The 23556-nt window shown below is 58.2% G+C and overlaps 3 protein-coding genes across 3 annotated transcripts; 1 reads left to right on the forward strand and 2 right to left on the reverse strand.

The window, feature by feature from the left end:
• Nucleotides 1–114: 114 nt before the first annotated feature.
• On the reverse strand, nt 115–10628 carry DEF6 (DEF6 guanine nucleotide exchange factor). The gene is made up of 11 exons (XM_065649409.1): nt 10519–10628; nt 6370–6510; nt 4763–4948; nt 3011–3238; nt 2786–2932; nt 2577–2685; nt 2190–2488; nt 1574–1740; nt 1268–1466; nt 798–888; nt 115–695 (listed from the first exon to the last, which is right to left on the reverse strand). The coding sequence occupies exons 1-11, from the start codon at nt 10612–10614 to the stop codon at nt 484–486; spliced, it is 1875 nt and encodes a 624-aa protein (XP_065505481.1). The 5' UTR covers nt 10615–10628; the 3' UTR covers nt 115–483.
• A 637-nt stretch (nt 10629–11265) lies between these two features.
• ZNF76 (zinc finger protein 76) lies at nt 11266–19493 on the reverse strand. The gene is made up of 17 exons (XM_065649742.1): nt 19348–19493; nt 18768–18948; nt 18415–18437; nt 18163–18302; nt 17470–17550; nt 16941–17018; nt 16571–16773; nt 15796–15873; nt 15306–15419; nt 14984–15059; nt 14507–14632; nt 13985–14164; nt 13493–13726; nt 13143–13282; nt 12249–12401; nt 12033–12146; nt 11266–11697 (listed from the first exon to the last, which is right to left on the reverse strand). Exons 1-17 carry the CDS (start codon nt 19491–19493, stop codon nt 11605–11607), a joined length of 2160 nt encoding a protein of 719 aa, XP_065505814.1. The 3' UTR covers nt 11266–11604.
• A 201-nt stretch (nt 19494–19694) lies between these two features.
• Nucleotides 19695–22787, forward strand: RPL10A (ribosomal protein L10a). Its single transcript, XM_065649655.1, has 6 exons — nt 19695–19740; nt 19940–20014; nt 20123–20203; nt 20523–20671; nt 21198–21370; nt 22585–22787. The coding sequence occupies exons 1-6, from the start codon at nt 19736–19738 to the stop codon at nt 22753–22755; spliced, it is 654 nt and encodes a 217-aa protein (XP_065505727.1). The 5' UTR covers nt 19695–19735; the 3' UTR covers nt 22756–22787.
• The last annotated feature ends 769 nt before the right edge of the window (nt 22788–23556 follow it).

A 23556-nucleotide genomic window follows, 5' to 3' on the forward strand; every position in this document is an offset into this window, starting at 1 on the left:
GGCGGCGCTGAGAACGGGACGTATTTGAGCAAAAGCACTTGGAAAAGCTGAGCCCGGTGTGGGAAGCCCTGCAGTCCAAGGGCGAACACCAACACAAAGCCCCGAGCACTGTTACCGCGTAAGCACTTCATTAATCACAAGGAGGTGATTGCCCCCAAAGATGCCTGCGCTGGTACAAACCGCGGGAGCTGCAGCCCTGGGCATGTGCTCCAGACCTGCCAGTGGCTCGTTTTGGGTTGTTTTGGGGTTTTTTTGGCAGGGTGGAAACCAGAATCTGGGGGGTTGAGTGCAGACCCCACAGCCGGAGGAGACGGCCCCGCCGCCCCCTGCCCACCGCAGGGCTGTCTGAGCCGTTCCCTGGAGCAAACGGGAGGGTCTCTGCCCTGTGCGCTGTCACCTCCGGGCTCTGTGTGGGTCCCCACGTGCCCCCATCCCGAGCCAGCCACGTTGCCCATGTCCGCTCACGGGTCCCACGCTGCTGGGCTAGTTGTTGGGCTCCGTGGCCACGGTGTCTGCATCTGGAGATGGCGGCGTGCTGCTGCTCGTGCCACTGCTCACGTTTTCCTTGCTGCTGTTCCTCGCAGAGTCACTGTCTTTATCCTCCACTTTCTGCTTGAGTTTGAGGGAGGAACCTCTGCGGGAGAGGAGGGGTTGGTAGCCAGCAAAGCCTCCTGCGGTCACGTTCGTGCGCTTCTCTGGGGACGGACAGAAGAGGATTGCTCGGCTGGGTCCAAACTGACCTCTCAGCTCAGGAAAAGGGTTTCAAGAAGGCAGGGGGGTGATGGCCACTCTCCTACCTCCCGGCCCGATGGGGTGCATCAGCCGGTTCATCTGGACGTTCCAGTGCTTGACGTTGGTGCTGGCCTGTCGCAGCTTCTGCTGAGCTGCCTAGGAGGGGATGGAGGGGTGAGCCAGCTGTCCCACAACCCCCAACCCAGGGGTGCAGGCAGGAGTTTCCCTTCCCTGGCTAAGCCTGGGCTAGGGGTTCCCTCTGTGCTGGAGCCCCAGCTCACCCCGGTCTGCTGCTCCTCCAGCCTCCCCCCTCCACACAGTCCCACTGTCGACACTGCTCTGGACACCAGCCCTGTCCCCAGGCAGGACATGCTTGTCCCCCCCAGCCCCAAACCAGCCCGTGCCCACGCGGGGCACAGCTCAGACCCCCCAACGGCACCAGCTCAGCTGCCAGAGCCACGGGGGTGACGCGGGGATGGCTGGGAGGTCCCTGGGGCTCCTGGCCTGAGGGATGTGGCACCGATGTGACGCTCACCATGACGTCCTGGTCCACCCTCTGCCTGTTGACCCTGACTTCTTCCAGCTGCTTTTGTGCCTCCTCCAGACACTTGTTCTTGTTCTCCATCTCCTGCTTGAGCACTTGCTTCTCCCGCTGAGTTCTGATGATATATTCCTCTTGCTCCTCCTTCAGCTTCATCAGCTGCTTCAGCTTCTCCTCTTCCTCAGCCAGTAGCCTGTCAGCAAAGAGCAAGAGGTGAGGATCTCCCTCTGCCGCCTCACCCTCCAGTGTCCCCTGTCCCTGCCACGCATCGGGATGTCACCAGCACACCCCGGCACCCACCTGGCCTGTGCGTATCTCACAGCCTCCTCATCCTGCCGTGCCTTCACCTCCTGCTGCAGGGCCTCCTGCAGCCGCTGCTGCATCTCCTCCAGCTCCAGGATGCGCTTGCGCTGCCGCTCGGCCTCGGCCTCCTTCAGCACCATCTCCGCCTGCATGGAGGCGCGGGCCTGCGGCAGGGAGCAGCCGTCACTGCGGGCGGCCGGCAGAGCCACCACTGTCCCCAGGGCCCCCTTCCCTGGCTGGATGGGACCAGACATCCCCCATGCCAGGGAGACCCCGTGGAAGGCCATCTGTCACCCTGCTCAGGGACACACAGGAGCCAGCACTGGCCGCAGGGTCAGAAAGGGGCTCCCTGGCCACCCTGGTGCTCCCCTGTCACCTGCCCCAGCTCCAAACCCCCGGGGCAGGTTGTCCCTGGCTCCTGCTCTTGGTATGTCATGCATGGCGGCACTGACCCCTCCGTCCCTCATTCCCAGAGTGCCAAGGTGTCTGGTGGCAGCAGCATCACCGCAACATGCTCCTGGAGCTTCTGCAACTCTTGGGCTACTGCGGGCAGGGGCAGGGGAGGGACACGGCCACCCGCCGAGCACCAGACACGCTGTGGGGATGCTCCCACCTGCTCGGCCTCCCGCAGCTGGATCTCCAGTGTCCTCTGCATCTCCTCATGCTGCCGCCGCCGCCGCTGCTCCTCCTCCTGCAGCAGCACCTCTGCCTGCCGCTGGGCCTCCTTCAGCAGCTCCAGCTCCTGCAGCTTCCGCTCCTTCTCCTCCTGCAGCTGCTTCAGCCGCTGTGTCTCCTCCTCCTTGGCTGCCTTGCGCTGCTCCCGCTGCTCCCGCTGCTCCCGCCGCTTCTGCTTCAGGTCCTTGTGCAGGGACCTCTTGCCTTCCGCCTGCAGCCGGATGGCCATCTGGATGGCTGGAGAGGGACAGGACGGTCAGCAGGGACACCGGGGGACACGGGGGGACACACAGGGACTGGGGAGGGGGCGCGGGGTGGCACAGACCCAAGGTCCATTCCTGGCGCTGCCGGGTGTCGGAGGCACTCATCTCGTAGGTGCGGGAGGACGTCTTCACGCAGAACATGCACCTCTTCCCGTCCCGGTCGGGCAGCACCTGCAAGGAGGGGACACAGGATGGCGTCACCCCCCCATACCCCACCTTGTCCCTGTTTTCTCCAGCCGTGGGACTGGCTCTCCCACGTTCAGGGCTGTACCTCCACACAGCAGTGCTTGTCCAACACAATGCTCCCCTTCTTCTCCTTCCGCTCCTCACTCACATAATAGGACAGGACACTGGGCTTCAGCGTGAACCAGCGCTCCGACCAGTTCCTCCTTAGCTGGCCCTTCTTCCAGAGGTAGCCCTGTGCCACAGAGACACGGACTCAAAAACAGGGCAGGGACAGGATGGGGTTTATGCCCAGGACACAGGGGCTCCTTGCCTGTTTGAGCACATCCTCGATGACCTCCTGGTACACCTCCTCCACGGCCATGCTGACGGCCTCCGGCTCGATGCCTCGCAGGAACCGCCCCGAGTTCACCATGTCCAGGAACTGCCAGACCGTCAGCCCGCCCTGGCCCTGCGGCTCCTGGGACAGCTGGTCCTCCAGCTCGCAGGGGTTCAGCTCCACGTTCATGGCCGTGCAGATCTTCTTCAGCAGGTACTCCACCTGTGGGCACAGGGAGCTCAGCCATGGGGGAGACATGGGGGACATCCCCACCCCCTGCTTTGGAGAGCCGGCGCCCACATCTCTGCCCAGCTGGGGGTGCAGGACCCTTATCCCCGCGGTATCTCCCCAGCCATGGGTGGTGGCCAAGGCCAAGGTGTTCCGGGCAGGCTTGGGAGATTAACATTGAGTTAGAGCTTGGCCACTGCTGGGAGATTTTTCCTTTTAAACACAAGACTCCGAATATTTTTGGCTTGTTTGTCTGCAGAGTGAGAAGAATCTGCAGAAGCCAAGTGCCTGAGAACGGCCCAGCGCTGCCATCCCCACCCAGCCCGCGGGCAGGCGCCTCAGGCCCCAGCCCGACTGGCACCGCTCTCCTGCCAGGTGGGACGAGAAGGGAGCCGGGAGACAGACCCCTGTGGAGGAGAGGAGCGTCGTTTTGAAACTGCAAATTTTTTTTTTTTTCAAGCTCAGCCCTGTAGGCAGAAAGACGATTCGGTTTGTCACGGTTTGGGGAACAGGAAGCTCCTCTCCCGGGCAGCAGGAAGTGTGGTTGCCCTCCTACATCTGCGCAGCGCTGCACTTCTTGTCTTTTTGGCACCCCCCCTTTTTTTTTTGGCTTTTCCGCTGATCTCAGGAGGTTGATGGTGTAGAAGCAGATAGCAGCTGCTTGCCCAGCTGAGCTCCTCCTGCTGAGGCTGCTCTTGGCTTCTGAGCTTGTCCCTCCTTCCCACATCTCCCACCTTCTCATGGGGTTTGATCGACCCCCAGAGAAGGGAGAATCTTCCCTTGCAAATGCCGGGTGGAATTTGGAGATTACTGTCAGCAGCTTTGCACAGCCGGTACCTGGTTCTTAACCCTCTGGGTGCTGGGCAGGAGCGAGCACCTGGTGGCAGTGAGCACGGACAGGGACAGACGGATAAGCGGGTCTGCTCTGCCGCTGCGTGGTGGCCTGCGCTGTAAGACAGCCCAAAAGACACAGACCTCCCCAGCCTGGCAGCGATTTCACAGGAGCAACCTCCCCTTGCACCAGGTTTTTAAGGGTTTCTCATCATCTTTCTCCTCCACGAAAATCAGGAGTCCTCCTCCAAGCCCATGCTCAACTCAAGCCCTGGGTGAGACAGACGGGCTTTGGGCAGGGACCAGCCCAGGCGGAGCGGAGCGGCGGATGCTCCCGGGCTGGGGCTCTGAGAACTGGCACATTCATTTCACAGCAGGCAAAGTGCTTGCTGGCATAGGCTTGACCCATGGAGAGCACTATGGGCCAGCCCTCGCTCCCTCCTCCCAGACACCCGTATGAGAGAGGTTTCAGCACTTTGAGGGTTCTCCCAGCTGCTCCCAGTTACCCAGGCATGGCGAGGCTGCCCAGGGCAGGCAGCCCTCTCCTCCCACTCTGCCCTGGAGTTCCACATCTTGCAGGACGTGGTGGGACATGCCAGGAAGCGATAGCGGGATGTGTCACCCCAAACTGGGCTCTGCCAGCATGCAGAGCCCGGGTGGACGGGAGCGGAGAGCAGCAGGTCCTACCTCATCTGGCACCATGACGAGAGGGTACTTGTCTTCAGAGAGAAAGTTGAAGAGACACCAGAGCTTGAAGGCATCTTGGTGGGACACAACACTATTCCCGTTCCGGTCAGGCTTGTAATTCTTCTTGGCCGTCAGGGTCCAGCAGAGCTCATCAAAGTTTTCTTTGACAAAAGCACCTTCCTCCACCTGCGGGCAGGAGCAGGTGGGTGAGCACAGAGCTGCACTGACCCATGGTGCCAGGACGTGTTCCCAGCACAGGTCCCCTGATACCAGCAAGATGTGCCAGACAGTAGAGATGACACTACGGGCCCGCTGCAGTGTCTGGGCATGGTGGCACGGCCACGGCGGCTCAGCCACCGCCTGCCGGGCCTTGGAACACCAGCAGAACCCCCGGGGCAGCGCACACAGCACCTGGTGCTCTCCCAGCCCCCTCCCCAATGCCTCTGTGACTTTGGGTCGCTCTCGTTATCCCGTTTGTCCAGGGAAGTGCTGGCCCACGGGCAGGTGGAAGCAGGAATGACGCCTCCATCAGCCTTGGCTCCTCTGCCCGTCCACAGGCTCCTGCGACCGCCTGCCCGGCACCGTGACCTGCTTCGTGTGGCGATTCTGGTGTGGCTGCAGTGAGCTGTGACACGGACCAAAGGAGCCTGGCCACGTCTGGCCGCTCCAGCCCGTTGGTGTGAGCCACGTGCTGCCAGCACAAGGACAAACCGCAGCCTGCAGTGGCAGAGCTGGAGAAAAACCTTCGGGCGGCGGAAAGCTGAAAGCCCCTCTTACCAGGAAAACCCACTTCCCCTTCTGGGATTTTATTACCCATGGGTTTAAAGGTCACATCGCAAAAAGCCACATGGGAAACAGGAAGGATTTTGGCTGCTCTGTGCTGGAGATTGAGCTGGGCTGAGCCTGGGCAGAGGGCGCTGGGAAAGGTGCCGCAGAGCGGATCCTGCAGCCCAGACCAGCATCTCCGGACTGGGCTGGGCAGCTCCTGAGCAGCTGAGGGCAAGGCAGAGACCAGCGCGGGGACCGGCACGGGGACCAGCAGGGAGCACCACACACCGGGGAGGGCAGCGCTCAGCCCAGGGAGGTGCAGGGCAGGGTTACTGCCCCTTCCTCTGAGCACACAGTGGAAGAAAATTGTCACTCATTTTTCCTCTCCTCACATGCCTGGAGGAAACGAACACCCAGCCGCAAAGTCTCACTGCACCAAACAAAGGTGCCTTTGAACCACGCGGAAAAAAGGAAGAAATCCCCAGCCCACCCCAACCTCTGCTCCTGCCCCGGCACCTCGTCGTCCTCTTTGCCAAGGGAGGTCACACCTCAGGTTTGAACAGGGTGGAGAGGAAAAAAAGGCTGATTTCTCACTTTAGGAAACACTGTCAGAGCTGCATCTCCATCCAGAGCCTTTCTGGAAAGAACTGACTTCATCCTTGCCAAGGAGACGTTGGGTATTAAACATTTCTTACTCATTTTGGCGTTTACCTGAGCACTCCCCAGCTCCCTGCATCCTTTTTGCGCCCATGGGATCTCCCGGAGCAGAGGGAAGCAGAGCCGTGGGGCTCCCGGGGGTGCAGGACAGCGCAGGGACCGCAGTGTCCCCAGGGGCTCACCTTGTCCAGGATGTACTTGTTGAGGTACGGCATGTAGCCCTGGCTGGACACTGGCCCGTCGTCATCGTCGCGGAAATGCTCCTCCAGCGCCACGGGGTCATGGGGGATGCGCAGCACCGTGTACAGGTTGTGGGACAGCACCTGCCCAAGCGGGAGGGACAGGACACGGTGAACAACCCCCAGTGTGGCCCCAGCCCTGACACCACCCCCAGGGACTGTGACCTGCCCAGCATCCCCCCCACACCCGCAGCGAGGCACCATCTGGGTTTGGCAGAGGGACAGGCAAATATTCCCAAATATTAATTTAGAAACGGGCAAAAATTGAGGATTTTTCCACATGCATTTCTTTTCATTCTCGGCATATGGGGAATTTTTTTTTTTTAATATGGCCGTTTCAAACATAACAAACAGGACGTGCTTTGATCTAGCAAAGCTGATAAGCCACCCCAAGCCACGCTGCTGGCAGCTGTCCTTTGCGATTTCTTGAAAACGCCTGGCCTAGCAGCGGCTGCTTTCTGCCAGTGGGGCACAGAAAGGCACAAAGATGAAAATAAGATTAACAAGAAACTAAGAAAAGGTTTTGTCTGGAGCAGAAGCAGACAAGGGTGATCTGAAGACACACCATCTCCAGAAGCAGCCTGCGAACATCACCAACCAGCCCCTTTATGTTCAGATCCCCCAAAACAAAGGACGTTTTGAAGCTCCCACATCTCCCACACGCTGGGGAACGCACAGAGCGGTCAGGCAGCAGCCGGAGCCGGGACACGGCTGTGTGAGCACCCCCGGCACCGCGGCTCAGCGCCGGGCAGGCACTTGGCTCCTTGTTTTACCTCCCCGCAAGCAGGAGATGGTTAAATGAGCACCCAAACCAGTGCTGTCCCATCGCGCCGGGGTTTGCAGGGACAGCTCCAGGGATTCAAGAACAGGGGGAGATGGTGTGTGGATGCAGGTGGTGGGGCAGCATCCCTGCTCCTCTCCGTCCACAGCTGGAAATCTCCCAGCTGGAGAGAAGCCGCCCGAGGCCACGGCAGCTGCTGCTGCTGGAGATGGTTCTTGTTCAACCAGATTTTCTTTCTCGTTTTCAGCCCCTGGACCGATTTTATCAGCAGGACTCCACCCTGTGCTCAAACACCGCGCAGGCTGCAGCCCTGAGTGCTGGTCCGTGTAGGGGTGGGGGGATTGAAACACCCAGGGCATCCTCCAGGATGGGCACAGATCCGTTGGGATGGATTGACAGTTTGGGAATTGCATCCCGTCCCCCCTTTCCAATATGGGGCCTCGTCCCCATCCCTCACACCTCCTCTGGCAGCACCCCGAGTCCTTGGAGGTCTGTGTGTGCCCCAGCCGGCACCCCGCGCCCCTCCATCGGGCACCCGCAAAACACAGCCCTATGAAATGGAAATGGGGCAGGTGGGGAGCAGAGCCCCAGCCCCACAGAGAGAGGAGAGGGGGAATCCCCCCGGCTCTGAAACAGGGATAGGAGGGGAGAACAATGCGGGGAGAAGGGAAGGGATGCTCTGAGTGCAGTTTGGCGAGGCAACTTTTCCCCTGCGGTGTGCAGGGGACAGAAGGGGGATGTGGGGGGAACAGGGGTCTACCCGACCCCCAAGCATCCCAGATCCCTCTGAGCAGCAGCCCCAACACTGTTCTCCACCCTCCCCCAGCCCCCGTCACCCCTGCGGCCGCTGCTGACGCCAGCCAGAGCTGGGGGTGGAATATTTGAGGTGGCTGGAGAATGGCCGCCCCTCTTCTCCTCCCCGTGGGAGACGCTGGGGGTGATGCCAGCACTGGGGTGACCTTTCGGCTGGAGCCTCGTTCCCCATGTCACACACAAACCCGCTGGCCCTGGCCAGGGGAGCAGGGGGACCAGGGCTCCTGCTCCTCTGCCTCCGGACCAGGCAGCCCTGGGGTCCACGCTCTGCTCAGAACTGCTCCTCTGAGCAGGGAGAGGAGCAGAGGCGACGAAAAGCACCAGGATGGGGGTCAGTGGCTCCCACCCTCCTGTCCCGGCCACCCTGCGGGGCTCGTCCTGCGGGAGCCACATCCCAGGAGCGTCCGTGGGGCCGGGGAGCAGCCCCCACAGCCCAGCCCGGGGGACGTGGCTGCACGGAGAGGGTAACGCTCGTCCACAGGCAGGGCTGGCATGTGCCTCGCTGGGAACAGAACCACCCGACATCTCTTGACATGTAGCACTCAACCACAAGACTCCTTCCTTCCTGTGCAGATACGCACTTACACGTACATACGCACACGCCTGCTCGCACAGGAGCGTCCACGCAAAGAGCTCAACTGCCGAACCCAATGGCTTCTCAGAGCTCTGCCATGGCACACTAAACACCACTGAGTTCACTGTGCCCCTGGCAAGAGCGCGGTCAGAGCAGCGAAGCACCCGGCTCCTTGGGCTGGCAGCGCTTTGTTGGTGTAAATGCCGTGAACACCAGTGCTTCTCCCAGCCTGTTCAAACCCCCTTGCAGCAACGTGCCTGGGCGAGGGAGCAGAGCACAGCCGCTCGCGCAGCCCGAGGGGTTTGCGGAGGCCACGGCGGCCTCACTGCTCCAACCTGCGAGACCCAGAGCTGCTGCTGCACCGAACCCACCAGCACTGGCTCGTGCAGGTGGGGGCAAACCTGAGCCAGTGTTTGGCAGCGATGGAAGTGAGCTTTCCCCAGCCCTGAGGCTGGTGGAAAGTTATCTGTAGCTGAGCTTTGCCATCCCATCTCAGCGCTGAAGGCGGATGGAAAAACAGTGAAGGATATATCTTTTTTTCCCTTCTGAAATGTCACCCTGGGCAAAGCCCCCGCAGAGGCGCCATCCCCAGCGTCCCCACAACCCCTGCACGAGGGTTTGCAGCTCCCCAGCCCCCTGCACAGACTTTCTAGGAAATGCCATTAAAACGCGGGTCTGTGTGGCCTCAGCATCGTGGCCGCAGATGCGGCTCTCTGGGGACACGTGCTCCCAGCAGCGCTGTGCACAGCCGCGCTGGGCTCCGGACCCAGGGGCAGGGACGTTGTGAGGGAGCACAGCAGCCTTTCTGGGGATTAACATGGGAATTAGGCACTGGCCTGCTTTGGGATTTTCCTTAATATATTCCTCCAGATATTTCCACAGTTTTAAGTAGGCGAGCAATGAGCTGGGGGAGCAGCCGAGGGCTGTCACCTGCAGAGGCAGTGGCTGAGCAGGGGGAGCCCAGTACCTGCTGCTTCTCTGGACCCCTGCAAGCAAAACTTAATTTGGGGGCAAAACATGCCCTTTGCCAAGCCCAGCACTTTCCCTGCAGTCTATCCCGGGGGAAAACCTGTAAAGTAGAGGGAACAGAGGAAAAGAGGTTTATTTGCAGCATTTCACAACTAATCTGGCAGACTGGCAGCAGCTGCCAAGTCCTGACGCAAGATCTCCCCGTGTTTTGCATGTTTTTAGCTCAGGTCCGTCCTCTGCATCGCAGCCCCCTGCTCCAACCAGCATTTCCAACCCCGGCAGCAGCCTAAGAACCACAACGGGACATTTACATGGCAACAAAAAAGGAGTCCCATCCTTTGCAAAGGGAAAAAAATACAAAAATCAATAATTATTGTCAAAGCCAAGGTGAAACCTGGCAGATTCGACCAGACCCCATCCTGGAGGCAGACAAAAAGGCTTTCAAAGCCATGATGGTTTTGATGAGAGGCTGAACACCGGAGCGCTCTGCAAAGCTGCCAAGGAGGTGGGGGAGAGGGGAAAGCAGAGATTTTTTAGAGGCGTTGTGTTATTTCTGGCCAGACCACTGAGGAGTTTTAGTTTAAGAATGGTCTGTCTTTACCTATTGACCTGCTGGCTGAACAGGAAGCAGAAACGTGGGTGCTCCAGCAAGTGAGAAAATACAAACTGAGTCTGGGATGTTAGTTGGCCATAAAAAGCAGAAGAAATTGAGAACAACTAAAAGTTAGTTTTCCTCATTTTCACCTGGAAAATACATTTGAGCATTAACGCCTCCCACCTGTTTTTTTAAAGGGAGACAAGGCAGAGATTGAGAACTTCACCAAAACCAGCGTGGTGGCAACAGCAAAGTCTTATTAATCTGAATATTTAGTGATTCCCGTGTGGAACCCCCGGGGGATCAGAGCATCCCCAGCGCTGCTCTGCCCCCCACAGCCCCGCCACCCCCGGGACTCACCTTGAGCTGGGACTTGGAGACCTTGCCGCTCTTCTCCACGTCCAGGGCGGTGAACGCGTACCAGATGGACTTGAGCAGCTCCGCTCGCAGGTCCATGGCGACGGGCGGCGGCTCCGCCGGCCCGCGGATCCGGTTCCAGGAAACCGCGGCCGCGGCGGGAGCGCCGCCTGCTGGGCGGGCCCGAGCAGCCACGGGACACGGCCCACGGGACACGGCCCACGGGACACGGCTGGGCCCACGGGACACGGGACAGGGCTCAGCCCCACTCCCGGGAAAGAAGCGGGATCCAGAGCTCACGGGGCACCGACAGGACAGGATCCGTAACCCTTTGCTCAGCTGAGAGATGAAAAGCTCTCTCGGCGTTCGTGTTCTGTGGAGAGAAATTCCCTCCTGGCCCCCGCCAGCAGCCTCCCCTTCTGGGATGCAGCGAGAGCCACCCCTACATCGAGGCTTGCAGGAGCCCCGAGCTGAGATCCAGAAGCTCTCCGCCCCCCAGGACACGCACTGACAACTCAGAGACTACAACACGCTCACACCTCTACCCAGGGCTGGTTTTGGACAACCACCACTTTGACAGGACACCTTTGGCCAATTCAACAAACCTCCTGAACTTCCTTAACCCTTATGTCCGCAAAACAGTAACACCCAACCCACTCTCTGCCAACCACCGGCCCCAGGGACTGAAAGAGAAAAGGGTGCCTTTTTTAAAAAAAAGAAAATATTTAAATTGTTTTTATTCTACTCGGTATTTACAACGCACGCTGGTTGGCTTTGGTGGGGGCAACACTTTGCAGCGCTGAGCCTGCCAAGGAAATCTGCTGGAGAGCAGAGTGCGACGAAGAGATGGGAGAACTGATGTCAGAGCCAGCCCGTGCGCTTGCTCCAGTGTCAGGAACTGGTCACCATTCCGGACAGCCAAGCATCTTGCACACCACTCCCTGGAGAGAAGAGGGTCACTCTGGTGTCCCAACACCTGCGCGGTGACACCGTCCTTGCTCCGGTACCGCTCCTCTCCCGCGCGCCCGCTGCCTGCAGCGAGCAGAGGCCGCGGCTGCCAGCGCGCCCTGCCCGGGGCTCTGCGGGGGCTCAGCACCCATTCTTGGACACGGGAGCAGCTTCACACTGCGCGGCTGCTGCGGCCAGGCCAATGGCTTCCTCCAGGCTCTGCTGTGCTTCCAACTGGTAGAGGAAAGAGAGAGGTCACACTGTCCTTCCAAAACACAGGCTCGGGAAGTGCAGGCTTGCTCGGGGCAGTCCCAGCAGGACAGAGGTGTGAGGGACCAGCAGCGGGTGACACGGGTGTGAAGCAGAGGGGCAGAGAGACAGGGCTGTGATGGGGAAAGGCTGTTTGCAAAGGAGGATCCTGCAACCCCAGGAGCAGGTCCCGGCTCTCCTCTGTACACAGCAACTAAGAAGTACCCTGGGCGAGAGGCAATGCAGCAGAGCGAGAGGGAAGTGCTGGAGCTGGGGGGCAGGCGGGAGGACAAAGGGGAACCGGGCAGGAGCTGTGGTACCTGCACGGCAATGTGGGTGCCGTTGGCGGCAGCCAGCAATGCCACCTGCTGATGACAGAGGGATGTGACAGCCGATTCTTCAGACATGACTGCCCCAGAAGTGACTATGGTAACCTAGGAAGAGTTAAGATAAAACAATCGTGTTTTACAGTGCAATTCCCTTCCAGCAGGCAGTTTCTGTGCAGGGAGAAGGGAAGGCCCTGGTTTTGTCTGTACCGGCTGCGTCTCGGTGCCATCCGCATCGGCCACAATCACAGTGTGTGTGTCACTGCCCACCAGCTCCTCCTCGGGCACAGCTAGGGCACGGCCCTGTGTCACCATGCTGATGGCACTGCCCAGGGCCTGCAGCTCCTCCTGTGACAGACTGACCTGCAAGGGATCAACGCGGATGCTCTCAGCCAGGTTTGCTCCTCAGGAAGCCTTAGGCAACTCTGCAGTTTGGCCACACCAAGGTCTCAGTAAGGATGAAATACTCTCTCTTCCTCTGGACAGAGAACCCCAAGGACACTGCCGAGGGTCAAGGACAGAATTGATGAAGAACTCACAGACCTCGAGGCTGCAGCCCGACCCCTTCCACCACACCTCCCCTTCCCTTTTAGCATCTTCTCTCCAGGCTGTGAAGCAAGAGCTTGTGCATCACTGCACAGGGAGCGCCTCAGACCAAGAGGAAACAAGCGTTACTCGTGGCAGCTGTTTCCTTTGTGCCACAGAAGGGAGTTTGTCCCAGTCAGCACACAGGCAGCTGCTAGAGGGAAGTACAAGAAAAGCGCTGCCGTATATAAATTATGAAAAAACAATCTCTGAATCCAGCCTGTGTCAGCAGAGATCGGGAGGGCTGCCAGGGGCTGCACACATGCCTGGGCCAGTGCCCGCAAGACCCTGACCAGCAAGGAGGTGAGCTGGGACCAGCAGCCCGTTCTGTCCCCTCCACATCGAGGCTGCAGCAGCAGCTGAGGCTGCAAGGAGGGAGGCCTCGTGACGGACACAGCTCTCTAAGCCCCAGGATCTGTTTTCACTAAAAAAATGCCTTAAACACCAAGGCTGGGTAGAGGCAGAGTCTTCCTCAGTTAAGTGCTGTCACCCCACGCTGGAGGCTGCCAGTTTCCATACCTGCTCTGTCCCATCCTGAGAGATAAGCGAGACTTGTGTAGGCATACCATCATCATCTTCCTCTTCATATTCCTCCATCTCTGACAGGAAAGCAACATGCTGGCTCTTCATGGGGGAGCCTCTGTCAGCAGCAGCAGCAGCTGAGTCAGGAAAGCAAAAGGTGCAAGAAGTACTAATGAGAGCGTGACGCACACGCCTGATCCGGGACCTGAGACTGACCCCTCTCGCAACGACCTCCTTTCAGGTACTTGTAGAGAGCGAGAAGGTCTCCCCTTCAGCCTCCTTTTCCCTCCCCATGGCCACATGGCCTGACCCAAGCCTGTACAGGGGATGGCAGAGTATTTGCTCACCCTCCAGCTGCTGCTGCTCGTAGAGCGCCTGTTCGCTCTCCTCTGTGGCCTCCAGCTCACCGTGGCTGCTGCGCTTGTGCATGGCCAGCGTGGAGGTCTGGCGGTAGGTCTTCCCGCAGCTGTTGCAGGTGTAGGGCTTGCAGTGCGTGTGCACCACATGGTGCTTGTAGAGGCTGGAGTACTCGGTGAAACGCTTTCCGCAGCCCGGCACAGTGCACAGGTACGGCTTCTCCCCTAGGGCAGAGGCCACAGAGCAGAGCTTAACCCCCTAACACTCCGGGAAGGGATTCCCCATCAAGTGGGAGTAGCTGGAGACAGACCGCTCCAACAGCGGAACAAAAATCAGCCCAGTAAAGCAAGTTCTGTTGCCTTTAACTCACTGGCTACTCCCAGATCTCCCCCTGCAATGCCTGGCCTGGAAATGACCCCCTCATTCCCTGGGTTTCCCTGCTGCCATGTACTGACCGGGGAAGAGCTGTGTTCTACCCTCACCTGTGTGGATTCTCATGTGGTTCTTGTAATTGGTGGCACTGGTGAAGCCACGTCCACAGCTGGGCTCTGGACACATGTAGGGCCGCTCGCCCGTGTGTGTTCGGATATGAACCTTGCGGATGTTGGATGTGGTAAAAGAGCGGCCACAGCCCACGAAGGGGCACTTGAAGGGACGCTCACCTGCACAGAGAGAGTAATATGATGAGAGTCCTGCTGCAACACAGACACCTGCATCCCATCACTCCTCCACAGTGTTACACCAACGATTACATCAATGAGACCTCAGATCACACCCAGCTGCTGGCACATTTCCTCTAGCAACACTGGCACCCTGACCCCTTTTCCTCTGCTGTTCATAACCAAATCAAGAATCCCCAGTACTGCTTCTGCTACCCATCTAATTCTGTCTGAAGACAGCTTCAGTTCTGCCTTGCTTCACCCAAGACACAAAAAGCCACGTCCTGGACATGGGCTGAAGCAGTGCTTTATCTTGGAGCTCAGTTCTCCTCCTGTACTACTCACCCGTGTGTGTCCGGATGTGTTTCTGGAGATCCCCTGAAGTTTTGAAGGCTTTGCTACATATGTCTTCTGGGCACTTGTACGGTTTCTCACCAGTATGTGTTCTCACGTGACTCTTCAGCCCATACCCTGTCCAGGAAAGAAACTACAATTAAATCGTATAATGAGAAGGAAATAGTACAGCGAGCTGTGTACCACCTCTCAGTTCATGCAGTTTTGAATGTCTGTCCTGTGTCTGCAAAGCTGAAGGGGATGAAATATCCAAACAGTCTCACACCACCACTGACAACTCAGCTTCTTCTTCTTCTTTAATCTGTCTATGATCAATTAAGTCCTGGGCAGGCTCCTGTGCTACAATTCCTTCTCGGAAGGCTTTGAAAGCTATGCTCATTGTGCTCCGCTGGACAAAGCCAGGGCCAATACTCAAGAGTGGTTTGGACTGGAGAGAAAACAAAATTTGCTCAAAAGGGAAATAGTTACCTGTAGCAAATGCTTTCCCGCAGCTGGGGAAGTCACACATATATGGCCGGTCACCTGTGTGAGCACGTTCATGTACCTGGAAAAGAAAGAACAGGTCTCTAAAATGAAGTCAAAGACAAGGAAGGAGGAAAACAGTGTGGAGAAGTCTAGCTGGTAGAGAGAATCTGAAATTCTCTGTTGGATTTCACCTTGGCCAATGAACAGTCCTGGACCTCCTGGGGAGCCAAGCACACACTCAGCCTTTTGTATGGCAGCATTCTGATCCGGCACTAGAATACGGGGAATACGGCTGCTCTGCGTGACCGCGTGTCACCTGCTTTACCTTGAGGTGGTGCGCAGTAGCGTAGAGGCGGCCGCAGCCTTTGTAGCCACAGCGGAACGCTCTGCTGCCGACCTGCTGCCCCTTCTGGCTGCCGTGCACCTCCTCCTGCAAATCCTGCCGAGACATATGGAGATCGGTTCAGTGAGCCCCTATCACAGCCTTCACGCAGCCCACACAAATCACCTCCCTCCTTGTCAGACATACACACTCCAGTTATCCTCACAAAAACACCCTCCTACAAACATGGTAAAACCCAGGTGACAGGACAGGCGTATAAGAACCAGGATTTCCCACCTCCCAGCTCACTGGGTGTTCTCAACACATAACTCACCTCTCTGGTTCCCTGAGCTCATTTGTAAAACTTGCAGCTAATATATTTGCTAACCTTGCAGAGAAGCCACAAAGCTTTTTAAATTACTGGCTGGCAAAGCGCTCTGCATCAAGAGGAGTTCGGTCTAGTTTCAGAAATGCACCACTGAAAAGTTCAGACCTGGGAAGGGGTGCGGCTGGAATCCTCGTTCTTCATGTGGCAGGTGTCTGTCACTCCCTCCTCTTCCTCCTCAGACACCTACGAGCCAAGAGGCACAGGGACTGCTCACACCTCCCTGCCCGGCGTGGAGCGGGCGAGCAGCCAAGCGGGGAGGCGTCCACACCAGCAGTGCCGCCCGCTCTTCTGCAGAGAGCCGGGGAGGCTGGTCCCGCGTGGCGGAGAGGTCTCCACCAGCAAACCTGCCCGGCTGAGCACTGTCAGCCCCTCCTCACACGCCGCCATAGGGGTGGAGAGAACAGCAGCATCCAAGACATGCAGATGGAGCACTACAGTGACAACATGCAAGGATCTGAAGCTATTCTGGTTTTTGAGGCCTTTGCCAACATGGGGGAACAGTGGCCATAGCTTAGTTAGTCCTGACACGTAAAAGGTTAGTCTTGATCTGAAAGAAAACACCTTCAAGAAGGAACATATAAAGCCAGAAAAAAAATCCAAGCTGTATCACAGCAGCTCTCTGCTCTTCCCAGGTAAGAGGCCTGGCACTAAGGACTTGCGGGAGGGTCCGTCAGGAAACTGCCCCATTCTAGGTCCCCAACCGCCAGCCATCGGTCAGCAGGGACACTGTCCTGTTTCTCTTCTCAAAGCTGGCATTGCTGAAAACCAAATGTACAGACAAACTAACGATGGGAAGACAGTTCAACCCCAGGCCAGACGCAGACACTACACCAGCCCCTCGTGCTGCTGGCGCACCATGAAAGCGGCGTCGAGTCCTCACCTTACCGGTGTACTGCTTTAACGCGTTCATGGTCTCGACATCAAAGGCATTATCTTCCTCCTCTCCAACCAACTCCTTGAGCCCGGTCTCTGCCTGCACCTCCAGGACGGTGCTGCCGGGCGGCACGAGGACAGGACGATGTATGTAGGCGGTGGAGCCATCCACCAGCTGGACAGTCTCAAAGGTGCTGGGCTCATAACTTTCTGCAAGAGGAAACCAGTGAAACCAAAGGTAAAAGAGCTGCTGAGTATGAGGCATTCTTCATTGCCCTGGGCTATCTACAGCCTCTGAAATCTGTGACACTTTAGCAGCTGCTGCTCCAGCTGCCAAGGGATGAACAAGGAACACTTCAGGGATGAACACTCTTTACCTTTAGCTGTACTGTGTATGTAAGCCATACTGCCATCTTCCAGCACTACAGGCTGACCATCTTCAAAAGCCACAGACTCTAAAAGGAAAGAAAAAAGTCCACACAGCTCACTGGAAGGTTCAGATGGGACAGAGGGGATAGTGCAGCAGTTTCTGCGCCCAGCAGGATTCACATCCACAGAAGAGGACTCTCTAAGTTGGCACAAACACAGCACACAGCTAACTGGCCTTGCTTGGAGACCTGTGATCTGTCAAACTGGCAAACGGTGAGAGTACTCACAGGTAAAACAACACCCAAACATTTGCTTACTCCACCAGCAAATCTGACTTATTGTCAGATTGCTAAAAACTTTCCAGGAAATCACATATTCTATGTCCTTGCTCATTCAGCCCCAAAGCAAAACAGAAAAACCTACATGGACTTGTTAAAGCTAAAGCTGATAGAGGAGCCCGATTGTTGGGACACAGACAATTGCTGTTACATCTACAGTGTCCTTCTAGAAAGAAAGAGGTGAATTTCCGGTTCTCACCTTTCTGGACTGTCACCTGATGAATATAAGCTGTGGTACCGTCTTCCAGTTCAATAACTTGCCCTTCGATCAGGTTTTCACCTGAAACAGTTACAAAAATGGCATCAGCACTGCCTGCAGAGTCCAGTCTTTCTGGTCCCGTGCGCTGTCCTCTTTGCTGCATGTTCACAAGGAAATCAGTCCCATAGAAGACAGCAAAACTGGTACTTATAAGCTGTTATTTATCAGGCTTTCCCCTGAAGAGCCACAGAGGCACTGAACTTCCCAGAAGTGCCGGAGCCTCCCTTTCCTAGACAGGAGGAGGTGAGACAAAGAGCCTCAGTCATTGCTTGTTTACAAGCCGCCCTTCACAGCCCTGCAAGCCAAGAAGCAGAAAGAATTACGTGTGCTAAGCATTCTGGACCTAAAGTAGAAAGCAATTACACTTGTGCCAGAGAAAAATTCAACTGGAAGCTTTGGATGGCATCAGCAGGGGCCTGAAGATTTATTTTCCTCTACTTTGGTAGAGGATCAACTCTTAAGAAACAAATTACAGGACCTAAAAGGACCTAAAGTGTTTCTACCCTTGATGGGTTGTGAAGACTGAACTCTTAAATAGTGTAAGTAACCCTGTGATAATGTTTTAGTTATCAAATTATTTGATGCAGAGAGGATGTCGCCCAGCGTGAACCCAGAGCCGTTCAGGCTGGTTACCTGTGCCGGCCCGCGGAGCGCGGGCTGCGGTCCCATCGCGCGGCTCGGCAGCCCCCGCGCTCCATCCGCCGCCGGCACACGGGCCGTCCCGAGCCGCGCCGGGGCCCGCGCAACCGCGGCGGCTCGGCTCTGCTGCAAGCCTTGGACAAAAAAAAGAAAAAAAAAAAAAGAAAAAATTCAGATTTTATTTCCTCCCAACATATGCGTACGCACATTTGCACGTATGTGTATGTATAACATACGTATACTCACTTTTTGAAGGCTTGAATGGCAAGCTGTTTTGGCGATTATAAAGGGTTAAACTGGACAAAGATGCACCGTGCCCCTGGCAACGGCAGGCAGGGCTAGCAACCTGTTCCACAGACAAACGCAGGATAAAGCTTCTCCAGCCAATGACATGGCAGACTCTTTTTAGAGACAGTATAGACGCCACGTTCACGCCCTTCCCACCCTCCAGCGATCCGGAAAGGTTCCCCAGCACTTTAGAGCCTGAACCCCCAGGCTGAGGGCGCCCAGGGGAGACACGGCAGCAGCCCGCCGGGGTCCCGCTGCCCCTCGGCCGCCGCCTCCCCGCCCCTCAGTCCTCCCGCGCCGCCGGCACCGACCTGGGGAACCCGAGGGGGCCGAGTCCGCCGCCTGACCGCCATGCACCGGGGCCCGGGCTCCGCTCGCACCGCCCCGCAACCCGCATAGCGGCAGAACCCGCCGCCGCGCCTCAGCCGCCGCCGCCCGCTATCCAGATTCCGGAGCTCCGAGGCCCCGCCCCCGGAATGGAAGAGCGGCTCTCTGGGCAGCCAGTGCGCATGGGCGGAACTTGGCAGCGCATGCGCGATATGCACAGTGAAGCCCAAAGGCACCGCTTGCCCTCACGAGCCTTGCTCTGGTGCAGTGGGAGCTTCCGCGGGTCTCTGCGCGTAAACTGAACAACTTGTGCCGCGGGAGCTCCGTGCTGCGTTCCGTGTCCTTCCCGGCGGCTGCTGAGTGGGGAACCCGGCGCTCCTAGGGTGCGCACCCTCACCGCCACGGTGGAGGAGCCAGTGCCCTGAGGCAGGAAGCAGAGGGACCGCAGCCGCTCGTTTAACGGAGGAGACACGGACGAGCTGCCCGCCGCGGGGAGCCGAGCGGCGAGGGAGGCCGGTACAGCTTCCTTCCGCCACACCCAGCATGGCGCCGCCCCCGCCACACCCAGCATGGCGCCGCCCCGCCCCCGCCACACCCAGCATGGCGCCGCTCCCCGCCACACCCAGCATGGCGCCGCTCCCCGCCACACCCAGCATGGCGCCGCTCCCCGCCACACCCAGCATGGCGCCGCTCCCCGCCACACCCAGCATGGCGCCGCCCCGCCCCCGCCACACCCAGCATGGCGCCGCCCCGCCCCCGCCACACCCAGCATGGCGCCGCTCCCCGCCACACCCAGCATGGCGCCGCCCCCGCCACACCCAGCATGGCGCCGCCCCGCCCCCGCCACACCCAGCATGGCGCCGCGCGGCCGAGTCTCGCGAGACCCGCCCCTATTTATAGAGCGCGGGGCGAGGCTCCGCCCTCTCGGCCCCGACCCGCCGCCGCCGCCGCCATGAGGTTGGTGCTGGCCCGCCGGGCCATCGGCCGCCATCGCCGCCATCCGTGCCCGGCGGGCGGCCGCGGGGCTATCGGGGCGGGCGGCGGCGTCCGATCGCGGGGACGGATGGCGGGGAGCGCGGCCGGGCCGGGGCGGGCGCAGGGGCCTGCAGGAGCCCCGGGCAGGGCCCGCCCTGAGCCCTCCGCGTCTCCCCCGCAGCAGCAAGGTGTCCCGCGACACGCTGTACGAGGCGGTGAAGGAGGTGCTGCAGGGCAGCCGCACCAAGAAGCGCAAGTAAGAGCCCCCGCCGTGGCTGCCGGGCCCGGCGCGGCCTTTGCCGGCCCTGCTGTGCCCCGGCCCGGCCGGGCGCTCAGCCGCGCCGCGTCCCCTTCCATCCCGCAGGTTCGTGGAGACGGTGGAGCTGCAGATCAGCCTGAAGAACTACGACCCGCAGAAGGACAAGCGGTTCTCCGGCACCGTCAGGTTCGGCATCCTCTCGCTCCCACCCGGCCTTCGGCCCGTGCGCCCCGGCTGTGCTGCAGGGGCCGCGGCGCTGAACCGCCCGGGGAGTCCAGACCGGCCCCGCTCAGCGGGTGCGGCTGGACGGACCCCAACCCTGGGTCTTAAAACATGAGGGGAGGTGCGGGAGGCCCCAGTGCCATCCCCACCGGCCTGCCGGGGAAGGCAGGTTGGAGGCTGCGGAGGAAGAGCCCCGGCGCTGCGGTAAGGTCCCTCCGTGACGGCTCCATGGACACACGTACAGTGCTGGCGATTCATAGTGATTCGGTCCTTCTGTCCCCAGGCTGAAATCCACTCCACGGCCCAAGTTCTCAGTCTGTCTGCTGGGGGACCAGCAGCACTGCGATGAGGCCAAAGCGGTTGATATCCCTCACATGGACATAGAGGCTCTGAAGAAACTCAATAAGAACAAGAAGCTGGTGAAGAAGCTGGGTGAGTGGTCATGTGGGCAGGCCCTGGGCGAGCAGGAGGGTTTTCCTCATGCTTGGATTTCCATGCCATGGTTAACTGCACACCAGAGTCGGCCTGAACCACAGAAATCTGTCTAGAAACTCCCCAGAAGAGCCAACAAACTGTTAGTGATGTGGCAGGTCTGACAGGTCAGCCGCCGGGAGGATGGTTGCCTTCCTGAGGAAGGAATGCAGGAAAATGTTCCAGTCTCTGAGAATCCCACCCTCCGCTGGTGTTCCTCACTTTACCAGCCGAGCTGGAGTGCAGCAAAAGCAGAGAGGCAAAAATTTGCTTTAGTCCTGTGGTACTGACATGAACAAAATGAAATTTGACTGGTGTGACAGAAGTAACTTTTAATATAATATGAGTAAAACCAGCTTAAGTTCAGCCAGGCAGGACTGTGAGAACGCTGAAATGCACGTGTTGAGGGCAGCGCGGTCTCAGCGGAGCTGTTTCAGGCTGGTGTAGGAGCCCAGAGTCCATCCTGACCGGAATTCTCTCCTCACAGCCAAGAAGTACGACGCGTTCCTGGCTTCCGAGTCCTTGATCAAGCAGATTCCTCGAATCCTGGGTCCGGGCCTGAACAAAGCTGGCAAGTTCCCGTCCCTCCTCACACACAATGAGAACCTGGTGGCCAAGGTGGACGAGGTCAAATCTACCATCAAATTTCAGATGAAGAAGGTAAAATGGGACTTTTCCTCTGTGAGGCAGCTCCAGAGCTGCAGGTTATTTGTGACGGGCGGTGACACTGGTGGCTGCCATCTCCTGTCCGGGCGGTAGATGTCTCTCAAGCCTCTGCAGAAAAGAGCAGCGGGTGATGCATCCAGTGTTCTGGAGCATCCAGCTGCTGGCTGGAAAGGGGGAGTGATTTATCTGTGGTTGAAAGATCTTAGGGCAGATGATGAGATGATCTTGTTGGTTCAACGCTGAGTGCAATCCATCATAATTAACGCTTCTTACAGTAAGCGGGAGACCCTTGCAGGGTGCAGCTCAGGCATGTCCCTGCGGGTCTGTGCACGCAGCAGCACTTTGCCAGAGGCGCGTTTGGGACTTGACTCTGCACGTGAACTTGGGAGCAGCTCAGGACTATCTGCTCTTGCTGACTCCCCAAAACCAAAATAACCGTGTTCAGGCTTTAATCTGGTGTCAGCAGTCTCAGTGTGACTCATGCGTATTATTCAGAATTAACAGCTCTGAGCTGAGGTGCATCCCTGGGTTCCAGCTGATCTGGGCCTGGGGGCACAACAACTGGGAGGACACAGCAAATGGGATCGTTTGCAAATGCTGCAGCATTTTGAGTAACTGAGCTAACGATGTCCTAACACTTGTCCTGTCAGCTCGCTTGTAAATCCTTTTGTCTGCAGCCCGTGGGGAGCGCTGACTTACAGCTCCTCGGCAAGGCGGCAGGCAGAGGCTTGGTCTCTCGCTGGCTTCTGCGTGGAAAGAAAGAGCCGGTGGCTGGTGCCCAAAACAAAAAGCAAAGCTGGTGCCCTGCTCAGCAGCAGAGGTTGGGGCTGCTGGGCCATTAGCAGTTTGCAGGGCACATCCCAGCACCAGTTCACGAGCAGAGTTAACCCCGGCTCTGCCTCAGTTTGCTGCATGTCCTCCCCAGTGTCCCTGGCTCTGTCACCTTTGTGCTCTGAGGAAGCCGGACCTACCTGAGCTGTGGCTCAGAGGTGACATTCAGGTGCTGCCAGAGGTTCATGGGCCCCACGTCCCAAACAGAATGAGCTGTATGGAAACACCCATGGGTGAGCTGAGAGGTTGTGTCCAGCTGACAGAAATGAGATAATCTGGTATCCTGATGGGTTCAGATCAGCCCTGGGCTGTTTGTCAGGTGCTGAGTCTTTTGATTTCCTCTGCCTGTGTGAGTGACCCTGGTGTCCCTGTCCCAGGTGCTCTGTCTGGCTGTGGCTGTTGGCCACGTGAAGATGACAGAGGATGAGCTCGTGTACAACATCCACCTGGCCATCAATTTCCTGGTGTCCTTGCTGAAGAAGAACTGGCAGAACGTGCGTGCTTTGTACATTAAGAGCACCATGGGGAAGCCCCAGCGCCTCTACTAACGGGGCAGCAATAAATTTTTAGGACACCTCCAGCTGCGTTGGGTTGTGCTGTTGGGGAGGGTTTGCTGAGGAGCTGCTTGCTTCCTTGTGGCTCCAAAGGTCTCAAAAGCTCGAGACACATGTACTGAGCTGATAGAGGTGTGAGTTCAGGCAGAGCATCAGGCTGTTGGCATGTTAAGTATCTTTTCCCTTGGTTTTCTGTAGCAGGGACTCAGGCATGGATTCCAGAAATTCTTCTAAAATAAATAAATTATTTGCAAGGTGCAGCACAGAGCAGCTCAAGCTGGTGCCTCCTGAACGGGGACCCTCAGCAGAAAAAACTCAGACAATTCTGTCCCCCAGTCCAGCCCCTACCCCATGTGTCACACAGGGGTAGTTGCAAGATTAGAGTCTGGGGTGTCCTGTTCTTCAGTGATCTCTGCATTTCTGTCAGGTGGACCTCGGAGTCCCAACCCTCAGCTGCTGTGCAATAAGCTGAGGCAGCCTGTGCTCCAGCCCAGAGCTTTTTGAGGATGGATCCTGGTTTCCTGCATTTGGAGTGGGGTGGGGAGAGGAACATCTCCACACAATGTACAACAAGCCAAACTGCAGTGGAACCACTCCATGGTCCTGCTGCAGCCCCAAGACACCCCAATTTGCCCCCAATCCCCCTTCCCCAGTTCACCTCATACCTGGTGCTGGTCCCCAGAACCATCCTGCAGCCCCCAGGGGTCTGGGGCACTCGGCTTTTACAGCCCTCCACTGCCCCAGGGGCTGCTGGGTGTCCCAGCTGGTCCCAGTTACCCCTGGAACCAGAGGAAC

This window comes from Caloenas nicobarica, chromosome 21, assembly GCF_036013445.1.
Source record: "Caloenas nicobarica isolate bCalNic1 chromosome 21, bCalNic1.hap1, whole genome shotgun sequence".
Classification (NCBI taxonomy): domain Eukaryota; kingdom Metazoa; phylum Chordata; class Aves; order Columbiformes; family Columbidae; genus Caloenas; species Caloenas nicobarica.

What these genes read in the sequence shown, in the direction of transcription:
- DEF6 (XM_065649409.1), bottom strand. Translation starts at nt 10,614, where the DNA reads ATGGACCTGCGAGCGGAGCTGCTCAAGTCCATCTGGTACGCGTTCACC. An exon ending in TCTCCAAGTCCCAGCTCAAG is followed by an intron (nt 6,511 to 10,518) that starts GTGAGTCCCGGG and finishes CCGCTTGGGCAG; the next exon opens with GTGCTGTCCCACAACCTGTA. An exon ending in TCGTCATGGTGCCAGATGAG is followed by an intron (nt 3,239 to 4,762) that starts GTAGGACCTGCT and finishes CTGTGCCCACAG; the next exon opens with GTGGAGTACCTGCTGAAGAA.
- ZNF76 (XM_065649742.1), bottom strand. Translation starts at nt 19,493, where the DNA reads ATGCTGGGTGTGGCGGGGAGCGGCGCCATGCTGGGTGTGGCGGGGAGC. An exon ending in CGCTCCGCGGGCCGGCACAG is followed by an intron (nt 17,551 to 18,162) that starts GTAACCAGCCTG and finishes TAACTGTTTCAG; the next exon opens with GTGAAAACCTGATCGAAGGG. An exon ending in CTACTGCGCACCACCTCAAG is followed by an intron (nt 15,060 to 15,305) that starts GTAAAGCAGGTG and finishes TTTCTTTTCCAG; the next exon opens with GTACATGAACGTGCTCACAC.
- RPL10A (XM_065649655.1), top strand. An exon ending in GAAGCTGGTGAAGAAGCTGG is followed by an intron (nt 20,672 to 21,197) that starts GTGAGTGGTCAT and finishes CTCTCCTCACAG; the next exon opens with CCAAGAAGTACGACGCGTTC. An exon ending in TCAAATTTCAGATGAAGAAG is followed by an intron (nt 21,371 to 22,584) that starts GTAAAATGGGAC and finishes TCCCTGTCCCAG; the next exon opens with GTGCTCTGTCTGGCTGTGGC.